This window comes from Sus scrofa, chromosome 6, assembly GCF_000003025.6.
Source record: "Sus scrofa isolate TJ Tabasco breed Duroc chromosome 6, Sscrofa11.1, whole genome shotgun sequence".
Classification (NCBI taxonomy): domain Eukaryota; kingdom Metazoa; phylum Chordata; class Mammalia; order Artiodactyla; family Suidae; genus Sus; species Sus scrofa.
This window is the reverse complement of record NC_010448.4, coordinates 79,189,651-79,215,929: the sequence shown is the minus strand read 5'-3', so window position 1 is coordinate 79,215,929 and position 26,279 is coordinate 79,189,651. Positions and strand designations below refer to the sequence as shown.

Here is a 26,279-nt window from a genome sequence, read left to right as displayed (position 1 = left end):
GTGCAGATTGATAAACAGTGACTTTAAAGTCTGTATTGGGTAGTTTTTTTAGTTAGCTACCCTTTATGAGATTTGGCATCCTTGTCAAAAATCAGTTGGTCGTACATATGAGGGCTTATTTATGGAGTCTTTATTCTTTTCGGTTTGACTGTATGTCTGTCTTTACACCAGTACCACATTGTCTTGATTTCTGTAGACTAGTAATAAGTTTTGAAATGAGGATGTGTAAGATCTCCAACTTTGTTCTTCTTTTTCCAAGATTATTTTGACTTTTCACAGTCCCTCGAGATTAGGATGGGGTTTTATATAGCTGCGAAACATGCCACTGGCTTTTAGCTTTTCACCATTGAGTCCTGTATTGGCAGTGGGTTTGTCATTGATAGCTTTTATTATGTTAAGATATATTCCCTCTACCTCACTTTGAAAAGGGTTTTTGTCATGAATGGAAGCTGAATTTTGTCAAAGGCTTTTTCTTCATCTATTGAGATAATCTTGCGAATTTGTCTTTTTTTGTTGTTGTCTATGTGGTGTACACATTGATTTTTGTATGTTGAACCATGCTTGTGAACTTGGGATAAATCCCACTTAATCATGGTATATGATCTTTTTTTAATGTGTCATTGGATTTGGTTTGCTAATGTTTTGTTGCATCTGTATTCATCAAAGATATTAGCCTGTGATTTTTTCTCTCTTTCTCTCTCTCTCTTTTTTTTTTTTTTTTTTTTTTTTTATGGTCTTTTTAGGGCCACACCAATGGCATATGAAGGTTCCCAGGCTAAGGGTCCAGTCGGAGCTGTAGCCAACAGCCTACATCACATCCACAGTAACTTGAAATCTGAACCATGTTTTTGACCTACACCACAGTTCACAGCAACCCCAGATCCTTAACCTACTGAGCAAGGCCAGGGATTGAACCCTAGTCCTCATGGATACTTGTCGGGTTAGTTAACTGCTGAGCCACAGCGGGAACTCCTAGCCTGTAATTCTCTTTTTGGGTGGTATCTTTGGTTTTGGAATCAGGGTGATGTTGGCTTTGGGGAGTGTTTCCTCCTCTTCAGTCTTTTGGAAGAGTTTGGGAAGAATTGGTAGAAATTCTTTGTTTGGTTGAATTTGCCTATGAAGTTACCTGGTCCTGGACTTTTGATTATATGGCGTTTTTGAAGTGCAGATTCTGTTTTACTTCTAGGGATCAGTTTGTTCAAATTTATCTATTCTTGATTCATTTTTTTGTTTATAAAATTATCCATTTTTTCCTGTGTTTTCAAATTTGTTGGCATAAAATTGTTCGTAGTATTCTCTCATAGTTTTTTGTATTTCTGCAGCATCAATTGATATTTCTCCTTTTTCGTTTCTTATTTTATTTGGGTTCTCTCTCTTTTCTTCTTCATGAACCTGGCCAGAGAATTGTCAGTTTTGTTTACCCTTCAAACTAGCTCTTGGGTTTATTGATTTTTTTTCTATTGTTTTAAAATCTCTATTTTATTTATGTTGCCTCTGATCTTTATTATTTTCTTCTATTGACTTTAGGTTTTATTTTTTTATTTTTTATTCTTTTAGATGGTAGTTCAGGTTGTTTATTTCAGATTTTTCTTAGGTGTTTTTTGAGGAAAGCCTGTATTGCTATGAACTACTGTCTAGGAAGTGCTTTTGCCATACCCCATGGATTTTGTGTGGTTGTGGTTTTTTTTTTTTTTTACTTACTCAATGAATTTTATTATGGGTTTGTTTGTTTGTTTGTTTTGTTGGGGTTTTTTTTGCCATTTCTTGGGCCACTCTTGCGGCATATGGAGGTTCCCAGGCTAGGGGTCTAATAGCTGTAGCCACCGGCCTATGCCAGAGCCACAGCAACACAGGATCCGAGCTGCGTCTGCAACCTACACCACAGCTCACAGCAATGCTGGATCCTTAACCCACTGAGCAAGGCCAGTGATCGAACCCGCAACCTCATGGTTCCTAGTCGGATTCATTAACCACTGTGCCACGATGGGAACTCCAGTTATGTTTATAATTGTACAACAGTCATCACAACCGAATTTTATGGCATTTCCATCCCAAACCCTCAGTGCATCCCCCCCACCCCCAATCTGTCTCATTTGGAAACCTTAAGTTTTTGAAAGTCTGTGAGTCAGTTTCTATTCTGCAAAGAAGTTCATTGTGTCCTTTTTTTAGATTCCCCATGTAAGTGATAGCATTTGATGTTGGTGTCTCACTCTCTGACTGACTTCACTTAGCATGATAATTTCTAGGTCCATCCATGTTGCTGCAAATGCCCTTATTTCTTTCCTTTTGATGGCTGAGTGATATTCCATTGTGTGTATGTACCACATCTTCTTTATCCACTCCTCTGTCAGTAGACATTTAGCTTGTTTCCATGTCTTGGCTATTGTATATAGTGCTGCAATGAACATTGGAGCGCATGTGTCTTTTTGAGTCATGGGTTTTTCTTGATGGATGCCCAGGAGTGGTGGTTGTGTTTTCACTGTTATTTTCAGGGTATTTTTAAAATTTCTTTATCAATTTCCTTGTTGACTCATTGGTTTTTAGTAGCATGTTGTTTAGTCTCCATGTAATTTTTTTTTTCATTTTTTTCCTGTGGTTGATTTCTAGTTTCATGGTTCTGTGGTAGAGAAGATGCTTGACATAATTTCTATACTCTTAAATTTGTTGAGGTTTATTTTGTGCCCTAGTATGTGTTCAAGCCTAGGGAATGTTCAAGGTGCACTTGAAAAGAATGTATATATTCTGAGTTTTTTGGGGATATTTGATTTTCTGTCTCAAAGAGCTCTCTGTGATAAGAGTGTTAACATATTCTGCTGTTACATTATTCCCATCAGTTTCTCCCTTTATATCTGTTAGTATTTATTTTATGTGTTTGTGTATTCCTGTATTAGGCACATATATGTTGATGATTGTAAAATCCTCTTCTTGTATTGATCCTTTTATCATTATTTAATGTTCCTTATCATTTTTATGGCCTTTCTTTTAAAGTCTGTTTTGTCTGATACAAATATTGCGACCCCTGCTTTCTTGTCATTTCCATTTGTATGAAATATCTTTTTCTATCCCCTCACTTTTAATCTGTGTGTGTCCTTTGCTCATAAGTGGATCTCTTGTAGGCAGCATATTGTAAACTCTTGTTTTTTAATCCACTCTGCCACATGTCTTTTGATTGCTACATATGTCCCTTGATATTTAAGGTAATTATAGATAAGTACATATTTATTGGCCTTTTAAACCTTATTTTCTAGTTGATTGTGTGTTTGTTCATTATTCCTTTTTTTTTTTTTTTTTTTTTTTTTTTGTATTTTTGCTATTTCTTGGGCCGCTCCTGCAGCATATGGAGGTTTCCCAGGCTAGGGGTCCAATCGGAGCTGTAGCTGCCAGCCTACCCCAGAGCCACAGCAACATGGGATCCGAGCCACGTCTGTGACCTACACCACAGCTCATGGCAACACCGGATCCTCAACCCACTGAGCAAGGGCAGGGATCAAACCCACAACCCCATGGTTCCTAGTCGGTTTCATCAACCATTGCACCACAACGGGAACTCCCTATTCCTTTCTGTTTTTCTTTTCATGGTTTGATGATTTCCTCTAATTTTATGCTCATGTTCTCTTTTTGGTTTTTGTGACTCTCTTGTATGTTTTGATTTGTGGTTACCCTGTTTTTCAAGTATGTTAACCTTTTCCTCTGTCTGCTTGGTCTATACTGATAATTATATAGGCTCAAACATATTCTAAAAAAAAAAAAAAAGACCTCTTACGCATCTTTGTGTTTATCATTGGTTCCACAAATAGACTTTTTTTTCTTTTGATCTGTATATTGGCTTAATTAAGTGATTTACTTTCAAGTTGTGATTTAATCTTTCCAATGTCTTGCTTTTCTATTTAGAGAAGACCTTTCAATATTTCTGTTGGGATAGATTTGGTATCGCTGTATTCTTTTAGTTTTTGCTTCTCTGAGAAATTCTTTATCTTTTCTTCTTCTTCTTTATGGCCCCGCCTGTGGCATGCGGAAATTCCCAGGCTAGGGGTTGAACTGGAGCTACAGCTGCTGGCAACATGGGATCCGAGCCATGTCTGTGACCTATACCATAGCTCTCGGCAACACCAGATCCTTAACCTACTGAGCAAGCCTGGGGATCAAACCTGCGTCCTCAAGCATACTAGTTGGGTTCATTACTGCTGAATCATGATGGGAACATCTCTTTTCTTCTATTCTAAATGATAATCTTGTTAGGTAGAGTATTCTAGCTTGTAAATTTTCCCCTTTTCGTGAGAAATCAGCTGATTGCCTTATGGGGGTTCCCTTGTAATTAATTCTTTGTTTTTCTCTTGCTGCCTATAGAATCCTCTCCTTAACTTTTTCCATTTTTGTTATAGGTCTGTTAGGGTTTATCTTTTTTGAGACCCTCTGTGCTTCTCATATCTGGATATCTGTTTCCCTCTTTAGGTTGGAGAAATTTTCAGCCATAATTTCATCAAATACATTTTCAACCCCCCCCTTTCTCTTTCTTCTCCTTCTTGTATCCCTATTATGCATATACTGGCATGCTTTATGTTATCCCATAGTTCTCCTATATTCCTTTTTTTTTTTTCCCTTTCTCACTTGGATTTCTATCCGTTGTTCTGATTGGGTGATTTCCATTATTCTAACTTCTATATCGCTTATTCATTCTTCTGCATTATTCATTCTGCTTTCAATGCCTAGAGCTCAGCTTTCATCTCAGCATATGAATTTTCTAATTTTTTTGCTCTTCCTTATAGTTTCTAGTTTCTTTTTCCAGTAATCTGGATTTCTGTTGATAGCCTTTCTTAATTCTTTCAGTATTTTCATTACCACCTTTTAAAACTCAGTATCTATTAGACTGAAGAGATCTTTTTTCATTGTCTTTCAGGGGAATTCTCTTGGTCTTTTAACTGGGAGTGGTCCCTCTTCTTCTTCATTTTACTTAGATTTCTCTTCATCTGTAAGTTTAAGAGAAACAGTTATCCCTGTGGTCTTGGAAGGCTGTTTATATGCTGAGCATCCCTATGTAGCTTGTGTGGGCTTAATATCTTTGACAAGAGCGCTGCTTCTAGTTTGGATGTTTGCCACCTCTTTCCTGAGCATGTGCTAGCCCTTGATATGGGGTGTGCAAGTTCAGCAGCCTGTGCATACTTCTGGGGCTTGAAGAGGCAGGGGAAGCTGTTGGTTCCTGCTTGTGGGTCTCGTAATAGTAGTGGTGACCTGTGCTAAAACACATCACTGGTATTTTGATAAGAGATTGCATTGAATCTATAAATTACTTTGGATAGTATCCACATCTTAACAGTATTATATCGTCTAATTCATGGACATGGACTCTCTTTCTATTTATTTGTATCTTCTGTAATTTCATTTAGCAACATTTTATAGTTTTCAGTGTATAGGTCTTTCATTGCCTTGGTTAATTTTATTTCTAAGTGTTGATTCTTTCTTTTTTTTTTGGTCTTTTTAGGGCCACACCCACAGCATATGGAGATTCCCAGGCTAGGGGTCTAATTGGAGCTATAGCCTCTGGCCTTCTCCACAGCTATAGCAATGCAGGATCCGAGCCACATCTGCAACCTACACCACAGCTCACAGCAACGCCACATCCTTAACCCACTGAGCAAGGGCAGGGACCGAACCCGCAACCTCATGGTTCCTTGTCGGATTTGTTAACCACTGAGCCACAACGGGAACTCCAAGTGTTTATGCTTTTTGATGCAATTATAAATGGAAGTGGTTTCTTAATTTCCTTTTCAGATATATTGTTAGCTTATAGAAACAATTTGTTTTTATGTATTTATTGTCAGTCCTGAAACTTTGATGAATTTGCTTATTAATTCTGATATATTTTTATGAAACCTTTAGGATTTTCTACATATATCATGTTGTCTATGAATGGAGATAATTTTAGTTACTTTTTAGATTTGGATTCTTTTTCTTTTTTTGGCAGTTCCCATTGCATGTCGAAGTTCCCAGGCCAGGGATTGAACCTGCACCACGGCTACAGCAGTGACAAAGCTGGCTCCTTAATCTGCTGAGCCATGAAGGAATCCCTTAACTGTTTTTATTCTTTTTTATGTCTAATTGCTCTGAGTAGAATTTTTTAGTACTCTGTTAAATTGTTGTGGTGAAAGCAAACATCTTTGTATTCTTGATCTTAGAAAAAAATCTTTTCGTCTCTCACCAGTGAGTATGTTAGATGTGAACTTTTTCTATATTGGCCTTTATTATATTGAAGTAGTTTCCTTTCATTCCTAGTTTATTGAGAGTTTTTATTGTGAAAGGGTGTTGAAGTTTATCAGATGCTTTTTCTGCATCAGTTCAGATGATTGTGTTTTTTCTCTTCACTTTGTTAGTGTGGGGTATTACATTGATTGATTTTTGTTTGTTGAACCATCCTTGCATTCCAGGAATAAATCCCATTTGGTCATGGTGTATAATCCTTTTGATGTGCTACTGAATTCTGTTGTTAGTATTTTTTTGGAGGATGTTTGCTTCAGGGATATTAATCTTCATTTTTCGTGTAGTGTTTTGGTATGTTTTTATTATCAGAGTAATGTTAGCCTCATAGTATGAGTTTATTCTCAACTTCAGTATTCTGGGAGGATTTGAGGAGGGTTAGTGTTAATTCTTTAATGTTGAGTAGAACTCAATAGTGAAGTCCTGTGATCCTCGACTTGTCTTCGTTGCAAGGTTTTTGAACACTACTTCAGTCTCCTTTCTAGTTACAGGACTCTTCAGTTATTTTGTTTATTCGTGATGCAGTCTTTATAGGGTGTGTTTTTCTAGAAGTTTGCCAATTTCAAATAGATTTTCCAGATTTTTGTGCATGATCCTTTTTATTTCTGTGAAATCAGTTAAAATATTCCCTTGTTGAATTATGATTTTATTTATTTATCTCTCATTTTTTTTCTTATTCAGTCTAGTTTAATTTAGTTGATTTGTTGACCTTGGACTATACTAATTTTTTTCTAGTCCATATTTTTAAAAATATTCTTTAAATTTTTGGTTGGTTGTGTCCATGTCATGCAAAATTTCCTCAGCCTAGGACTGAACCCACACCACAGCAGTGACTGGAACTATAGCAGTGACAGTGATGGATCCTCATCCTGCTGAGCCACCAGGGAACTCCTGCTTTAATCTTTATTATTTTCTTTCTTCTAATAACTTTTGGTTTAGTTTGTTCTTCTGTATAAGGTGCAAAGTTAGGTTGTTTATTTGAGATTTCTTCTTTTTTAATGTAAGCAATTACAGCACTAGATTTCCTCTTTAGTGCTGTTTTTATTGCATCCCATAAGTTTTGGTATGTTGTGTTTTCATTGGTCTCAGGATATTTTGTAATTTCCTTTGTGGGTTTTTTTTTTTTTTTTTGGCACATTGGTTTTTTTAAAAAGTCTACAGTTTAATTTTCACATCTTTTTTGCTGTCCATCTGCTGTTGATTTTTAGTTTCATTCCGTTAGATTAGAAAAGATAGCTTTTAAAATTCATTAAAAATCGTTTTGTTATCCAGACTTATGGTCTGTTTTGGATAATGTTCCATGTGCACTTAAGAAAAATACTTATTTTGCTCTTATTGGATCATGTATTTTGTATGTCTTTTTGGTCTTAATTAGACTGTAGTATTATTTAGGTCCTCTGTCTTTTTTTAATTTGCTTTTTTAGTGCTACAAATGTGGCATATGTAAGTTCCCAGACTAGGGGTTGAATCAGAGCCATAGCTACCTACTACACCACAGCCACAACAATACCATTTCCCTGACCCACTAAGCAAGGCCAGGGATTGAACCTGCATCCTCATGGATACTAGTTGGATTTGTTTCCACTGTGTCACAGCAGGAACTCCTCATAGCCCTCTATTTCTTTATTAATTTTTTTTCTGGTTTTCGCTCCATTGTTGAAAATGGGACTTTGTACTCTCCTGCTGTAATAAAACTGCCTCTTGGAGTTCCCGTCGTGGCGCAGTGGTTAACGAATCCGACTAGGAACCATGAGGTTGCGGGTTCGGTCCCTGCCCTTGCTCAGTGGGTTAACGATCCGGCGTTGCCGTGAGCTGTGGTGTAGGTTGCAGACGCGGCTCGGATCCCGCGTTGCTGTGCCTCTGGCTACAGCTCCGATTCAACCCCTAGCCTGGGAACCTCCATATGCCGCGGGAGCGGCCCAAGAAATAGCAACAACAACAACAACAACAACAACGACAAAAGACAAAAGACAAAAAAACACACACACGCACAAAAAAAAAAACTGCCTCTTTCTCCATTTAATTCTGTCAATAACCGCTTCATAGATTTAGAATCTCTACTATTTAGTGAGTATATGTTTCCAAGTGTTCTGTCTTGGTGAATTGACTTTTTCCTATTTTATAATGTTCTTTGTCTCTTGTTGTAGTTTTTTACTTAATGTGTGTTTTGGCTGATTTTAATATAGCCACCCCTGTGTTCTTTTGGTTACTATTTGCATGGAATATCTTTTTTCCTTCTTTCAGTTTTAATCTGTATTCTTAGGTCTGAAGTGAATCTTTTGTAGATAGCATATAATTGAATCTTGTTTTATAGAATCCATTCTGTCTTGATTAGATGAGTTTAATCTATTTACATTCAAATTAATTACGGATAGAGGACTCACTGTTGCCATTTTGTTATTTAGTTTCTACATGACATATAGTTCTTTTTTTTTTGTCATTAAATTATTTTTCCCTTACTACCTTCTTTTGTATTTAGTTGCCTTTTTTTTTTTTTTTTTTTTTTTTTTTTTTGTCTTTTTGCTATTTCTTGGGCCGCTCCCGCAGCATATGGAGGTTCCCAGGCTAGGGGTCGAATCGGAGCTGTAATCACCGGCCTACGCCAGAGGCACAGCAACGCAGGATCCGAGCTGCGTCTGCAACCTACACCACAGCTCACGGCAACGCCGGATCGTCAACCCACTGAGCAAGGGCAGGGACCGAACCCGCAACCTCATGGTTCCTAGTCGGATTCGTTAACCACTGCGTCAAGATGGGAACTCCTAGTTGCTTTTTTTAGTGACTTGTTTTAATTCTGTTCTCACTTCCTTTTGGGTGTGTTCTATGGATATTTACTTTTTGGTTACCATAGGGAGTGCATATAACATCCTATACTTGAAACATTCTATTTTAACTGATAATAACTTCAATTATTTATAAATACCCCTTTACACCTATGCCGCCTCCCTTTCAAGTGAATTTTTAAAATTCACTTGTTGTATTTTTATATTCCAGAAATTGTTTGCTTCTTTTTACAATATCTATTTCTTTGTTGATACTCTCATTTTGTTTGTATATTATTTTTCTGATTTCCTTTAGGTGTCTGTGTTTTCATGTAGTTTATTGAGCATATCCAAGATGGTTGTTTTGTAGTCTTTTTTAAGTAATGTCAAAGTCTATGTCTCTTTAAATTGGGTTTTTAGAGATCAGTTTTGTTCCTTTGCACGATGTTTTCCTGTTTATACGTATGCCATCTAATCTTCTCTTGATAATTGAGCATTTGAAAAAAGAGCCATTCCTTCCAGTGTTTGAAAACTGGCTTCTTGGCAGTGGAAGACCACCAGCTATCTGCCCAGTCAATGTATAAGGCCTTCTCAGATATTTTCTGTACATAAGTTTCCCTGGGCCTTCGTGTTTAGTTTTCCCTTTAATTCCACTTTATACATGGCTTCTTTTAAACCTTGTAATTTCTTGGAGTTCCGTGTTGGCTCAGTGGGTTAAGGATCCAGTGTTGTTACTGCTATGACTCACTTCAGTGCTGTGGTGTGGGTTCAGCGCCTGGCCTAGGAACTTCCTTGTTATCATAGGCACAGCCCCCACCCCAAATGTTTAATTTCTCAGTCTTACACCTGCTTGCTCTCAAGGCCTTAAAGTTCTGTTGTATTCCTCTGCTGGTCTTGCCCCAGGTGCTTGCAGATCTGAAGCTTTCCTACAGGTCTCATTTAGCTCAGCAAGTGCCACTTCTTTCAGTGACTCAGTCTTTTTTTTTTTTTTCCCTTTTTAGGGCCGCTCCTGTGGCATATGGAAGTTCCCACATGCCACAGGAGCATGCAATCCTTAATGCAGTGATTGAGGCCAGGGATTGAACCCACATGGATACTTGTTGAGTTAGTTACTGCTGAGCCATAATGGGAACTCCCCAGTGACCCAATCTTATATTCAAACCATGTCACTGTTTCAGTCAGTGCTCTGAGTCAGATGAGACTGAAACCAGAGTCCCTCAGTCCTCAGACAAGCCAGAGTGTTGCCAACACCCACGGCTCTTTTCTTTGTGTCCTGAGGGAGGAACTGGGTACAATACCCTTGTGTGTTTGCCTCTAGTTGTGCCATGCCTGGTAGGTACTGCGATAAGGATAGGAAAAAAGACCACTACATTTCCTGTTCCTTTGATTGTGGTTATGTAGAGCCCAGGGGGACAGTTTTTGAAAAATTGGACATTCCTGGAAGCTGTGCTAGTGGAAATTATTTTAGAGTTCACAGTAAAACACAGTACCTGTGGAAATTTGAGAGCGTGGAAACAAACCGTCTCTCAGTCATCAGAAATGGAAAGTTTGTGGGTTTTGTTTTTGTTTTGTTTTTTTGTTTTTTTTTTTTTGAGGAAAAATAAGATAGGGCAACAAAGTGAATATTTATTATTTATTTATTTATTTATTTATTGTCTTTTTTTTTTTTTTTTTGCCATTTGTTGGGCCGCTCCTGCGGCATATGGAGGTTCCCAGGCTAGGGGTCTAATCGGAGCTGTTGACACCAGCCTACGCCAGAGCCACAGCAACGCGGGATCCGAGCCGCGTCTGCGACCTACACCACAGCTCACGGCAACGCCGGATCGTTAACCCACTGAGCAAGGGCAGGGACCGAACCCGCAACCTCATGGTTCCTAGTCGGATTTGTTAACCACTGCGCCACGACGGGAACTCCATATTTATTATTTTAATAGCAAGAATTACTTTCAGCTCTGGTATTAATCTAGGACAGTGTTCTAGATTGTTATACAATATAAAAATGGTGATTGTTATACAATATAAAAATGTCGCATTCTAATCAGGAAAGTCTACATATTGGAAATGTTCCACTTCCACATTCACAATGACAGTTACACATTTTCCAAAGTTTAAATTTTCATTTTAAAGCTTGCATTTTATCATTGGTATCAAATATTTTTAATTTTCTTGGATGCAACAGGTTTACTTTACTCATTTTTAGTAAAAATATGCTATTTACCAACATCTGTGTAAGCAGTTTGTCTGTTATTTATTTGAAGTAAATGATGCTACATGGAAAAACCACCTAGTAACTCATAGTCAGGTTTTTTCTTGCTATAACCATGTTTCCTCAGTAAGTTGTGGAAGTACTTTGTCTTCTCTCATTTGGTCACAGTATTTTTTTTTTTTTTTTTTTTTTTTTTTTGTCTTTTGTCTCTTTAGGGCTGCACCTACAGCATATGGAGGTTCCCAGGCTAGGGGTCTAATTGGAGCTGTAGCTGCCAGCCTACATCCACTACAGCCATAACAATGCCAGATCTGAGCTGCGTCTGTGACCTACACTACAGCTTATGGCAATGCCAAATCCTTAACCCACTGAGCGAGGCCAGGGATCAAACCTGCAACCTCATGGTTCCTAGTGAGATTCATTTCTGCTGTGCCATGACGGGACATGTTCTTTATTTGACTTCATTTTTATGATGTCTCTATATGACCAAATTATAGAGGTGTGGAACAGGTTAGTAGTTGCTAGGTGTTTGGTGCATGAGAGGTGAAGGGAGGAAGGAGTAAGGAAAGAAGATGCCTCTGGCTTTTATAGGGTAGTGTGAAGAATCTTTGTGAAGAACCTTTTCTGTACTGTGACTGTAGGCGTGGTTATAAGAACTGATAAGTGTGATCAAATTGTCGAGAACTAAATATACATGAAAATGTGTGTGCATGTAAAACTGGTTAAATCTGAGTAAGGTTGATGGATCATATCAATATCATCTTTCATGTTTGGTATCATACAGTAGTTATATAAGATGTTACCATTAGGGAAAACTAGATTAAAAGTATTTGGAAATTCTTTCTATTATTTTTTAAACGCCATGAGACTCTACAATTATCTCAAAATAAAAATTAGGAGTTCTTGTCGTGACTCAGAGGAAACAAATCCAAGTAGTAGCCATGAGAATATGGGCTCTATCCCTGGCCTCACTCAGTGGGTTTAAGGATCTGGCATTGCCTTGAGCTGTGGTGTAGGTTGCAGATGCAGCTTGGATCTGGCGTGGCTGTGGCTGTAGCTGTGGCCTAGGCTGGCAGCTGTAGCTCTGATTCAACCCCTAGTCTGGGAACGTCCATGTACCACATATGCAGCTCTAAAAAGAAAAATATAATTAATATGCTGTCACAGAAGTGATATTAAGTACTGCCCAGGGCTCTGTAGTCCACATTTTAATAATCTGTTCCGTAAAACTTTAGTCTTTATTTAGCCAAGGAAAACAAGCACAGTTGACTCTCTAACCATTCTCTTAACAGCTTGTCAGCACCATTTGCTTATTTTTGTTACCTCTATTTAATTAAAAAAAAAAAAATAAAGTCCATCGGAGTTCCTGTTGTGCCTCAGTGGTTAACGAATCCGACTAAGAACCATGAGGTTGTGGGTTTGATCTCTGGCCTTGCTCAGTGGGTTAAGGATCCGGCGTTGCCATGAGCTATGGTGTAGGTCGCAGACGCGGCTCGGATCTTGCATTGCATTGCTGTGGCTGTGGCATAGGCTGGCGGCTACAGCTCAGATTAGACCCCTAGCCTGGGAATCTCCATATGCCATAGGAGTGGCCCTAGAAAAGGCCAAAAGACAAAAGACAAAAAAAAAAAAAAAAAAAAAAATCCGTGACTTAAAAGAGTTGAGTGAAACATGAAAGGAATGATGAAGTTGAATCTGTAAGTGTATATACTTCTTGTAAACTTGTACAGTGAATTTGATTACCATTTACATATAAAACATTCATATACGTATCTGTGGAGACGGAAATCTTTGTGATATCTTTCAAGATATTTGAATGGGGACAGTACAAAGGCAATGATGACTTTCAAAATGATACTCCATTGATCTATCCCTAGTTCTCTATGCATTTGATGTTATGAAACATGTTCATAGAATGTTCCCATTCAAGCTTTTGTAATATTTATCAACAATGCATAATAGTATATTGAAGAAATTACTCCAGAATAATTTAATCAATAAGCTTGATTAATCATGTCATTAAATGCAGAGAAGAGATGAAAAGCACAGAGGCATCTTTTACAGTTGTATTCCCTGCAGTAACAACATGTACATGTCATATCATTCCTGTGAAATTTCTAAAACTACCCACAAAGAATGGAAAAATTCTCTGAGAGAAAACTGAGCAAGCTATTGGCAAAATTTCTTTATCAGTGCACTTAATAAAATATTGCTAATGGCTCAGTGGCATACCTCATGAAAGTGGAATTGCTTCCATGTGTGCCAGTCATCAGATGTTATGCTTTGCATTCAGGTAGAACTGCTTTTCTCCAGAGTATGTATCATTTCTTGGCATACCTACAATTTAAATGAGAAGCAGGCATTCCCGTTCTGGCACAGTGGGAATGGCGGCATCTCTGGAGTGCTGGGACACAGGTTTGATTCCTGACCCAGCATGGTGGGTTAAGGATCTGACATTGCTGCAGCTCTAGTGTAGGTTGCAACTATGGCTCAGATGTGTGGAACCCCATGTGCCTCAGAGCAGCCAAAAAAGAAAATAAATAAATAAAAGAAGTACTTGATTATTTTTTTAAATCTGTTTAAAAGAGTAATAATCCCCAACTATAGAACAGTTTCATTGTTTTATTAGTAATCATTTCAGAACAGTGGTAGAGTCTCGGTATTGATAGAGGTCCACCTGTGTGAGGACAGTAACAGTGGTATGACTGAATGAAAGAACTTGAACCTGAATGTTAATTCATATACTTCTTTTGCAGTTTGTTGTATGTTGATTTATATGGCCCCAGTGTTGACGATATTAGTGAAAATTTTGAATAAGATAAAATATGGCCAACATGCATATTTTCAGCATGCTCTGTGAAAAAAATTGGATGCTTTTCCTTCCTTTAGTACACTAGTTATGAGAGTGCAGAGTTCTCACTTAACTTTTTTTTTTTTTTTTTTGGTCTTTTGTCTTTTGTTGTTGCTATTTCTTGGGCCGCTCCCGCGGCATATGGAGGTTCCCAGGCTAGGGGTTGAATCGGAGCTGTAGCCACCGGCCTACGCCAGAGCCACAGCAACGCAGGATCCGAGCCGCATCTGCAACCTACACCACAGCTCACGGCAACGCCGGATCGTTAACCCACTGAGCAAGGGCAGGGACCGAACCCGCAACCTCATGGTTCCTAGTCGGATTCGTTAACCACTGCGCCACGACGGGAACTCCTCACTTAACTTTTTGAAGTGCAGAAAGAGATAACATTTCTCTGTATTTTCTTTAGTGGTACAGCTAAATGCTATATTTATTATCTTTACAGCCAGAAGCTTATGCTTCAACATACCACCAACTAAATTGAAAATAAAGTGCAGTATTTTCTGCTTATCTTCAGGTTTACTTTTCAAGGTTTCAGTTAACTACAGTCAACCACAGTCTCAAATATTACATGGAAAATTTCATAAATAAATTATTCAGCAATTTTAAATTGCTCACTATTTTGAGTAGCATGAAATTTTTCTCATCAGGAGATTTAAGAGAACCTGTAAAGAATGCTGCACAGATTCTGAATTTATCGATATTGTTATAAAGATATGCTGGGGTTTTTTGTCTTCTTTTTTTTTCTAGGGCTGCACCCACAGTATACGGAAGTTCCCAGGCTAGGGGTTGAATTGGAAGTGTAAGCTGCTGGCCTATGCCACAGCCAGAGCAATGCCAGATCTGAGCCACATCTGTGACCTATACCATAGCTCATAGCAACACTGGATCCTTAACCCACTGAGTGAGGCCAGGGATCGAACCTATGTCCTCATGGATACTAGTTGGGTTCATTACCATTGAGCCATAACTGGAACTCCAAAATAGGTTTGTTTTTTTTTTTTTTTTCTCCTAGCTTTTGCCTTTTATTTATTTTTTATTTATTTATATAATTTTTTTTTATTTTCCCACTGTACAACAAGGGGGTCAGGTTATCCTTACATGTATACATTACAGTTACATTTTTTCCCCCACCCTTTCTTCTGTTGCAACATGAGTATCTAGACAAAGTTCTCAATGCTATTCAGCAGGATCTCCTTGTAAATCTATTCTAAGTTGTGTCTGAAAAGCCCAAGCTCCCGATCCCTCCCACTCCCTCCCCCTCCCATCAGGCAGCCACAAGTCTCTTCTCCAAGTCCATGATTTTCTTTTCTGAGGAGATGTTCATTTGTGCTGGATATTAGATTCCAGTTATTTTTTATTTATTATTATTATTATTTTTTTTTTTTTGTCTTTTTGTCTTTTGTTGTTGTTGTTGTTGCTATTTCTTGGGCCGCTCCCGCGGCATATGGAGGTTCCCAGGCTAGGGGTTGAATCGGAGCTGTAGCCACCGGCCTACGCCAGAGCCACAGCAACTCGGGATCCGAGCCGCGTCTGCAACCTACACCACAGCTCACGGCAACGCCAGATCGTTAACCCACTGAGCAAGGGCAGGGACTGAACCCGCAACCTCATGGTTCCTAGTCGGATTCGTTAACCACTGTGCCATGACGGGAACTCCATTAGATTCCAGTTATAAGTGGTATCATATGGTATTTGTCTTTGTCTTTCTGGCTCATTTCACTCAGGATGAGATTCTCTAGTTCCATCCATGTTGCTGCAAATGGCATTATGTCATCCTTTTTTATGGCTGAGTAGTATTCCATTGTGTATATATACCACATCTTCCGAATCCAATCATCTGACGATGGACATTTGGGTTGTTTCCATGTCCTGGCTATTGTGAATAGTGCTGCAATGAACATGCGTGTGCACGTGTCTCTTTTAAGTAGAGTTTTGTCCGGATAGATGCCCAAGGGTGGGATTGTGGGATCATATGGAAGTTTTATGTATAGATTTCTAAGGTATCTCCAAACTGTTCTCCGTAGTGGCTGTACCAGTTTACATTCCCACCAACAGTGCAGGAGGGTTCCCTTTTCTCCACAGCCCCTCCAGCACTTGTTATTTGTGGATTTATTAATGATGGCCATTCTGACTGGTGTGAGGTGGTATCTCATGGTAGTTTTGATTTGCATTCCTCTTATAATCAGCGATGTTGAGCATTTTTTCATGTGTTTGTTGGCCATCTGTATATCTTCCTTGGAGAAATGTCTATTCAGGTCTTTTGCCCATTTTTCCATTGATTGGTTGGTTTTTTTGCTGTTGGGTTGTATAAGTTGTTTATATATTCTAGAGATTAAGCCCATGTCAGTTGCATCATTTGAAACTGTTTTCTCCCATTCTGTAAGTTGTCTTTTTGTTTTCTTTTTGGTTTCCTTTGCTGTGCAAAAGCTTTTCAGTTTGATGAGGTCCCATGGGTTTATTTTTGCTCTAATTTCTATTGCTTTGGGAGACGGACCTGAGAAAATATTCATGATGTTGATGTCAGAGAGTGTTTTGCCTATGTTTTCTTCTAGGAGTTTGATGGTGTCCTGTCGTACATTTAAATCTTTCAGCCACAAAATAGGTTTTTTAAAGTAAAGCTGTAAGATACTTTAATAAACACTTTACTGAACTTTTTAACACTTTGTGTATTTTGTTTGTTTGTTTGTTTGTTTTGTCTTTTTGCCATTTCTTGGGCCGTTCCCACGGCATATGGAGGTTCCCAGGCTAGGGGTCGAATCGGAGCTGTAGCCGCCGGCCTATGCCAGAGCCATAGCAACGCCAGATCTGAGCTGTGTCTGCGACCTATACCACAGCTGTCGGCAGCGCCGGATCCTTAACCCACTGAGTAAGGCCAGGGATCGAACCTGCAACCTCATGGTTCCTACTCAGATTCGTTAACCACTGAGCCACGACAGGAACTCAGCTTTTTAACACTTTGATTTGAGTTGCCATGCCATATTTATTCACATTATGATACTGTTCTTGCCATTCTTTGACAGACCCCTTATCCCTCTGGACAGAATGCAGGTCCAACCACGTTGGTATACCCTCAAGCTCCTCAGACAATGAATTCACAACCTCAAACCCGTTCTCCGGTAAGTAAGCAGAAGCTTGGTCTAGATAATATTCTCCACCTAAGTTTGTGTTTGGAATAGCTTAGATTCTTTCGGCTAATTAATATCTTTACTCAGTTTCAGAAATTTATTGCAAAGCTTTTTCAAAAATTATTATTACTACTGCTGCTGCTTCTATTGTTGACCAGCATTGAATTTTCAGACCTTTCCTATAGAAATAATATTAGTTTGTTAAGAAAAAGAAGAAATTGAGCTTTTTATCTTCTTTCACTTTTCTGTGTCATTCAAGTTATGGTTGCATTCAAGTTCACTTCATTCCAGCTCTTAATTTGTTACTTGTATTCTTCAAAATTCAGAAGAAGAGTAAAGCATGGTTTTGAAAGTAAACTGAGTTTCAGTAATTGGATTCTGCAATTTCAGTAGTTTGAGAAATAATATTTCTGAATCAGTGTTACTAGATTAGTTATAATCACTTGACAGTGTGAACATATGCATGACTTGCACCAATGGTGTATTTATTTCTTCAGATGTTAAATAAGTTGTCATATCAATGTAAATGCTGTCATCCTCTTTGTTCATCCTTTACATGGATTGCAATAAGTATTGCAAAGACTGAGATTTACTCAGGGTTCATCCTCTGTTTCACAAAAGTGTACAGTGGCTTCAGCTGTCCATTCCTTAGAACGCTAGTTGTTTCCGACCCTGCATGGTTAGTTTTTGCTCGAAGGTGCTTCTGTAACATCTCACATTGTATCTCATGCCCCCACTTGTATCTCAGCTCTGTGTTTTCCTCAGATACAGGAATCTTCTTTTGGTTCTCCACCTTTGCTTTTTTTGCCTGTATGTAGTGCAGGAATATTTCATTGTGTTAGCTCCTATTCATTTGGTTTTGTGCATGAATTTAGAAATGTTGAAATGTATATGACAGAATTGCTCAAAGAACTAGTAGATCATAGACTTCACCACAATGTAATCTCTTTCTTATCCTCTTCCCAACTTCCTTTTCCCTATTGCCCTCTTGCCAATACCTGTTCTTAGATCCTGGTTCTCCCTATGGGGTGGAAGAACCATTCTAGAGGTGGGACTTTGGTCCTAGTTGCCTGTTTGCTTGTCTGTTTTGGTTTTCTTTCCTTTTATTTATTTGTTTATTTTTGCTGACATGATCAACAGATATCTGATTTTAGTTTTGTTCTGAGAGTGGTTTGGGGGTATGGACACTTGACTTCTTGGAGTGGGCCTGAGATCTCGCCAGATTAATTTAGATAGGCCCTGGTTCAAATCATTTAAACATGGACCATTTATGGTAAGCTCTCATTGCAAAGAATTCTCTGGCCCGCTTTACCCCTCTCTCCCTTTTATAATTATTGGGGGAAAAAAAAAGAATTAAATTTACATGGTTAGAACTGGCGCAAAACCTGACTGAAGAGCTGCATCTCTAAACCAGTTTTTTTGACAGCCCAGCAGAACAGTGCCAATACATTGCACAGACAACTGGAAGAGGAGGAAGGTTTTGGAACAGACTCCCGTTTACAGGTCCTTGGCTGGAAGAGGCTGGATAAAATACTGCATTGTAAGCAATATAACAAACTGTACTTCTTGCAGGCAGTGGTGCCTCTGGCACTCATTATTTTTGACCACATCCATTTATTGGCTGATGAACAGAAATGCATTGATTGCTTCCTCTCTGAAAGTCTAACCTAGCATGGCAGTTTTTGCCAGTCATAGTGGGGAAAAGAATAACAAATTGGGTGGGTCTTAGACAGGAGTAATTCGGGGTTTAGATTTTTCTGTATTTTAAACTGGAAGAAGGATATCCCTTTCAGATAAATTTGATTTTAAAAGATAAAATTGCTAGGCTTCTTTTTTCCCTCTTTCCATTTTATAATTGAATATCAAGGGGGAAACTTTCTATAGTTGTCAGCCATTTTTCTGTGGTCATAAACTCTTCAGATACTATCCTCTATGCAATTTTTGCCATCTGCTCTGCTAGTGACCATCACCACCTCCATTACTAAAAACCACACACATAGCATTCCATTACTTACCCCAAAACAAGTGCAAGACTAGCAGACCTCATACTACTCTTGCTTGTTGTTTTGGGTCCAGTTTCTTTATTTCATTTGTGTTGGTGTTGGGAGGGTGAAGTTGGGTTTGCGATTTGGCAGGATTGCATTTTCTTTTTACATCCCAAGTTGCCATAGTCTAGTCTCATCCATCCCATAGCTGTCCCAACTGGTGAGGAGAGGTAAGCTGTTGCACTAGGGAAGGGACTCTTCCCACGGCTTTGTAAAGCAGCTAAAGCTTACTCCATTCTATTTCTGCATTAATGGGCCATTGGCAATTGCACAGTTTAGGCTTTTCTGTTCTTCCCTGGACAGCTGCCTTTGCAATTCAACCGGCTTCAAGTGGCCCCCCTCCCTCCTTGAGGTGATCTTTATGCCTGTATTTCTATTTGATACTTAGTATCTTATTAAATTTATGTTTTGAAAAGTCTTATTTAAAAGTAAAAAATAAATTATTGGTAAGCTACCTATGTGTTCCATTTTTCTGGTTATATTGGAACTCTTTAAACCATAATTTATTTTTTAGTAGTCTCCAAAATAGTGAAGCTATTGAATGGTTAATTGGGAGAGGGGGACAGTTTGGCTTTTGCAGTAACCTGTAACCGTTGGTTATTTTTATATTTTGTGGTGTCAAGTGCCAAAGTTACATCAATGTATGTTGGCTATGCTTGGTTACCAACTGTGCACAGTAGAGTGAGTGGGCAACTGGGTGGGTGGGTAGGTAGCATTAACATTGGATCCAAGTTCACAGAGGCTGCTTTCCTTAATATCTACAGTCCTCACCATCTTAAATACCCCTCTTAAAAAAAGAAAAAGAAATGAAAGTTTCCAGTTTTCACATGAGCCAGCAGCGACTACAGTTTGTTCTGTTGCTTACAGTTACCCATAGGATTAAGGCTGTTGTCATTCCAAATGAAAAACTCAATAGCCAATGGTGACTAGTGCAAAATAGACTAGGGTACTTTCCCACTAACTTAAGTTATGGTTTTTAAAAAAATATATGTGTGTGTACAGTTTTATAGGGTACTCCTTTTACTCATAGACAGTTCTCTCTTGACTAGAAGATTCCAAATATGTAAAGTTTCAACATTTATTTTAGAGCCTTACAAATGGGGCCTTTCTGTGGAACAGTGATAAGACAGGTACTGCTGTACTCAGGTGAAATTTTTAATGTGGCCCTTCTCTTCCATTTCCTTCACAAGTATCATGAAGCAATACCTTACTTCCACCCTACTTTACTACTGTATGTGTGCTATTACCTGTTCTTGAAGTAATAGAGGTATGATCTGTTTTCTTTTCATAGTTGGAAAACTGAAAATATAAAACATCAGTTTCTTTGAAGAGAAAATGTTCTACAAGGACTGTAGCTACCATTATCATCATTCTGAAAAATGATTTTACAGTGGTTTTTTTGAAAATCTAGTGGCTGGCTAACACACCCAAATCATAGAGGTCATGGAAAGATCCTTAAGTTATGCTTAATAACTTCAAAATGTGTTAAGGCACTTTTTATTACTGAAACAATAAATGACATTTCAGCTTCTAAGTTAAATTCTTGAAAGAACTGGAACAGTCTTTAGTCATCTCCTCCATTGTGGCATGTGCTCCCCTGCAATTTTGCAAAAATTTTTTACATTAAATAATGGCAGTTGAGGAAATCCAAATCTCTTGCATATACTATTGCAGGTAACTTAAATTCTGAGTTTGAGGGATTATTTCTTAGTTCATCTTTGGTCTGGATGACCAGTAGCGATGAGCTAACAGAAGGAAGACTCTATAGGAAATAAAATAACCGAGGGAAAAAATATATTTTAATGCCTTAAATGTTTTAAATAAAATTTCTATATGGTTTGCATTCAGAGCCACTTACTAAATATTTTCTTTTCACTGTTAAATAGGATGGTTAACCTTTCAGTAGTTAATGTGTAGGTAGCCAGTACATGACTCCACGTGCCCGAATAATTTTCTGTTCTTTTTGGTAAAATCACATTGTAATCCCAGCTTTGCTCCGATGAAGAATTATTTGATCTTAGATGTTTTGTATATAAAATTTTATGGGTGAAAAAGCTTTTTTCCCATTCTAAGTTAGGGAAAGTAGGAGTTGAAATATGTATTTTCCGCTTTCAAGTTTTCTGTGATTTCGCTAAGGAGTTATGTTTTCTTTTGCTTTTATTCTTGATATCATATAGCAGTAGGTAGGTACATGTATACAGTCTTGTGCTGTTGTGTATAAATAGTAACTGAGATATTCGACTTCTTTTACTCTTTTTCTTCTTGAACTTGTATTAATGCCACTTCGATTGATTAGAGAGTGATGTTCTATACTACGGTTTTGCTATGCCTGGTATTAAATTTTACTAGTTAATTGCATTTAAATAAATACATATAATTACTTATATATTTATATGTGTGTACTTATATATTATAAATATATGACTATGTTTATAATATATAAAATTAATTTTAATCTTAAGCTCCAAGAAATAAAGGAAGATACTGAAATTTCCATTTCATGTGTAAGATACCCCGTTAACTTAAGTAAATTTGAGGTCAGTCCTGTTACATTCTCTATTTCCTCCCGGGTATTTCTTGTAATATAAAAGCATTTCTCATTCCCTCCAGCTATATCAGTTACATAAGCATACTTGACTTTTCATATGTGTGTCTTAATATAACCATTTAGTGTTTCAAACTTTCCTTTGCTTTATTTTAGGGTTTAAAAAATTCCTATCAGAGAAGCACCTTATGTGCCTAACAGCTTAGCTGTTTCTCTCCCAGCTGATAAATGGCAAACTATTTCTGGTAGAGGTGTTAACCTGTTGGGTCTTAGTACCTGTCTGTCACTGTCCTGCAGCAAAGCTTTGACTGTTTGTGTTTTTGTTTCTTGTGGGTTTTTTTTCTTTTGGTATATTGCGTGACATTTTAGTTTTTGTTGTGGTGTTTCTGACTCTTTGTGCCTTTCCTTTTGTGTTTGTTTTCCCTCCTTCTCTCAGTTTGCAGCGGGGCCTCGACCTGCCCATCACCAGGTACTGTACCCTTGCCCCTTTGCTATTACACTTAACTAATAGGTGGGCCTTTAGAATGCTGACTCTTAGAATGCTGCCATTCCATGGACCTCTTCAAACTGCTCTCTTCAAGAATAGCTTCAGTCTGATGTATAGTTCTTTTTGTCCTTCACTAATTTCATAGCATTTTGTTATTAACAAACCAGTTTGCTTCTGTTTATAACACAATTTAAAAATAATATACATATTTTTTACTTTTCAAAAAGTAATTGCTGTATATTTGGAGAAATGTTTAGATATGATAATCCTTCACAGATTTTGTGGATATCTCTGTTAAGTTTAAATTTACCTGAATGGAATAGGCAACATTCTAAGGGGTTTTCTGTTAACATTCTGATATAACTTGTATTGATGTGTATAAAATAGCATAGTATTTCTAAAACCACTTAATCCAGTTACTAAGTTAGATCTAATAACAAATTAACAATAATATACATTCATTTGCTTCATTGAATTATCTTTATTCTTAGGATAAACAGAAAATAGATAACCTATTTATTTTAGTATTTTTAGCCTTTTCTTTTAAATGAAGTAATTGTATAAATTAACCTTTCAAAAATGTATATGCAAACATTAGTTTATTTAGAAGGAATATATTAGAGGCGTTTTGGGAGAAATAAAAAGATTTGCAGGTTTTATCCCCAAAAATAGCCTTTTATAATATATGCAAGTCTTCTGACATAAAATAAGCAGCCAGTGAGTGGTAGCTATTTTTAATATTGTCATGCAGCATATTATGGCTTGATAAAATGAGAGAAATGTTACCGGTGTTTACCTATGATATCATATTAAGAATTCTTATTGCCAAGCAAATGGATATTTTTTAATTGAAGCCATTCATTGTCTAGCAGTGGTTTAATACAAAGCTTTATTTCTCAAAATACAATTTAGATGACATAAAAGCCAAGAAAATTGTGAGGTATTAAAGACAGCTAGCAGGAGAACTCGGAGGTGATTTTCTGAAGTGGATACAATTCTTTAGATTTTATAAGGAAATAAAATTCAGGGATTTTTTTTTTTTTTTTTTTTTTTTTACTATCAAGAGAGTGTTGTTATAGTACCTTTAGAGGTAGGACTTTGATGCCAGCTGGACCTGGGTTTAACTCTTCCTTATTAACTGGGTGATCTTGGGTAAATTATTTATGGCTCTCAGCCTCTTTTTTTTCTCATCTGTAAAATGGGAACAGTATCAATACCATCTCAGGACTGATGTGAAGATTAAATGAAATATTACAAATAAAATGATTAGTAGAGTATTTGGTGTATACTAAGAACCTTGGGGATGAGATTACTAATAATTTAAAAAATAGATAATCTCTTAGTTAAAAAGATTTGTGGAGGGAGGCGCACCCGCACCCTGGCATATGGAAGTTCCCAGGCTAGGGGTTGAATCAGGCTGCGACTGCCGGCCATAGCCGTAGCCAAAGCCACACCAGATCTGAGCCACATCAGTGACCTACACTGCAGTGCATGGCACTGCCATATCCTATCCGACTGAGCAGGTCCAAGGATCAAACTTATGTCCTCCTGGATATGAGTCAGGTTTGTTTCCACTGAGCCACAACAGGAACTCAGATTATAAATTTTTAAAAACATTTAGGAATTCTTTGGTGCCCTATTAGGTTAAGGACCTGGCATTGTCACTGCTGTGGCTTGGGTCACTGCTGTGGTGCACGTTCAATCCATTGCCCAGGACCTTCCACATGCCATGGATATGGCCAGGAAAAAAAAGACAACAATTACAACAAACACATCTTGTCGAGGGCCATAGAGGCACGGTTTACATTTAGTCAGGTCAAGTTAGATACTTCTGACGGAGAAACCTGGGAGATCTTTGTTGAGTAAGCAGAGTGAAGAGAAACTAGTAATTCAAGAAAAGTTTTCTGAGCTCCTTTGATATAAGGCTAAGTGTTTCTATTACTTGGGTTCAGTTGCAGTGGTCCTCAAATAGGAATGTTGTATTTAATATATTGTCAGCTTTGGGAAAATCTATTTTCTAAAACTTTCTTCTGAGTCTAAAGGCTTGTGATTCATTTTATCTTTATTTATTTCCAAAAAAGTATTGGCAGATTAGTCCTTTATTTGTAGGATGATGACTGTGAAATTGCAGTGTGTTTCAACCATTAAAAAGTAAAAGCCTATTAGTCTGTATATTTATTCATTCATTAGCAAGAAAAATACTTTCCCACACTAGTTCTTGAAGATAGCTTTTTGAGATGCAGCAAACTCCAAAGCATTGCTTTTGGATACAGAAACTTCGGGTAGTTGGCTGCTTTTACTCTGGTATTCTTCCTTTTCAAATACCAATAATTTTTTTTTCATTATACCTCAGAGAATTAAGTAAGGAAATATATAACCTTGGCTCAGGCTGCTATAGTAGCAACCTCAGAGAAGTGGGCAGTGGGGTGGGTGCAGTTGCTGAGTAGCAGGTAGCTGAACCAGTGTTGGGGAATGTCATAGAATATATTGTTAGGAAGAGTTGGCTATTCTGTATCCATGCATGTAGGGGCCCGTTTGGTTTATTTCACTATGGACTTGGTATTGGCATTTTGAATGAAATACCCAGTTATGAAAAACTGCCCTGAATATTGCAGTTCCTTTAGCAACTTTTGGGATATACGTGCCAGTAGAATTGCCCCAGTGACAATATAAAATATAAAACACAAAACACCTTCATGCATTTCCATATATCCTCAGGGGAGGTGGTACTATTTCCCATTAGAGAATCACTGGCTGAAGTCTGTATTTAAGAGATCTCAGATCTAAAGCCAGGTGGAGACCTAAACCATGAGAGAGTCCTTGAGGAGATGCTCATAATACAAAATGGACTTACAGGCTTGTATAATGAAAGTAATACAGTTGAAAACAAACAGTAAGTGGTATACAGAAAATACGTTTTTCAAAGGAAAATGTCTGTGTCCTGGGACATTTTTAGTTCATTATGATAAAGTCTCAGAGTTGAATCGAAGGCCCAAATGGTTTTTTCGTCTATGGCTGTTTGCTTTGGCCAGAAAGAATTATTAAATCGGGTTAGAATTATTCTTGAATCCTGAGAATTAGTGAATACATTTCCATTTCTCCTTTATTATGTTATTTATCAGTGGCTGCCTTTCTAATAATATATTCTTTCATGCTTTGACCTTATTTTTTTCCCAAAATAATTTGATGCTACATTATTTCCTATGATTGTTGTTTCTGAAGTCCTGTAGTAAATATATAACTTTTTGTGACTGCTTTGTAACAATTAGTTCTATAAACATTGCAAAGAAAAAAAATTATTTAGATAAGCCGTTTGAAGTAATTGCTTTTGAAAAGAAAATACCACCATCCAGTTTAGTAATCTAGAATCTATATATTTTTTTTCTTTGTAAAACTTTCAGAATTGAAATGAAACAGATAACAAGATTTTGGGTAGTAAATGTTTTTTATTTAATAGAACAAAGAAGCTGCTATAGGATGTGTTTGTTTCTTGGAACTACTTTTATTTAGAAGACCTTTGTGTGTGGCCAACCAGGGCTCTTTTTCAGTCCCTCAGTTCAGGGATACTGTGTTCTAATTAGGATTATGTCAGCGACATTATCTTTCTGGTACAATTAATTTTTGGTTTTTGCAGAGATTCTTTAGATTAATAAGAATGTTGTATTCTTTCTGCATTTTATAACCTTAAGAGGGTCTTAGCTTAGAATAAAGCTTTTTTTCAAAGGTAAAAAAAATGTAGTCCTAAGTTGTTTTATATGCAAAACACACTTGGCTTTAGATTTGTCAACTATTTTTATTTCGATGTTTCAAAATTCCAAGGTCATTAGAAACTGAAAGAATAGAATGTATACCCAGAATTACAATAGATCACTTGGTATAATGTAGATCTGGCTTGTGTTATTAATTTAATATCTTTGGTCATCGAAATTTATGTAGTTGTGGTTTAAAGTTACTAATGTTTCTGTCCTTATTTTACTTCCGCATTCCATAAGAAATATCAAGT

The 26,279-nt window shown here is 37.4% G+C and overlaps 1 protein-coding gene across 38 annotated transcripts in view; it reads left to right on the top strand.

The window, feature by feature from the left end:
• Positions 1-26,279, top strand: part of EIF4G3 (eukaryotic translation initiation factor 4 gamma 3) — a 359,841-nt gene that overhangs the window by 166,133 nt on the left and 167,429 nt on the right. For 16 of the 38 annotated variants that reach the window (XM_021097639.1, XM_021097641.1, XM_021097663.1 and 13 more), the window contains exons 5-7: positions 17,095-17,190; positions 18,626-18,739; positions 22,226-22,258. In XM_021097639.1, coding sequence (XP_020953298.1) covers positions 17,161-17,190; positions 18,626-18,739; positions 22,226-22,258 — 177 coding nt within the window. In that variant the 5' untranslated portion in view covers positions 17,095-17,160. Of the gene's footprint in view, positions 1-17,091; positions 17,191-18,613; positions 18,740-22,225; positions 22,259-26,279 lie in introns of those variants that run through there. The other 22 variants (XM_021097671.1, XM_021097668.1, XM_021097660.1 and 19 more) reach the window with 5 other exon arrangements.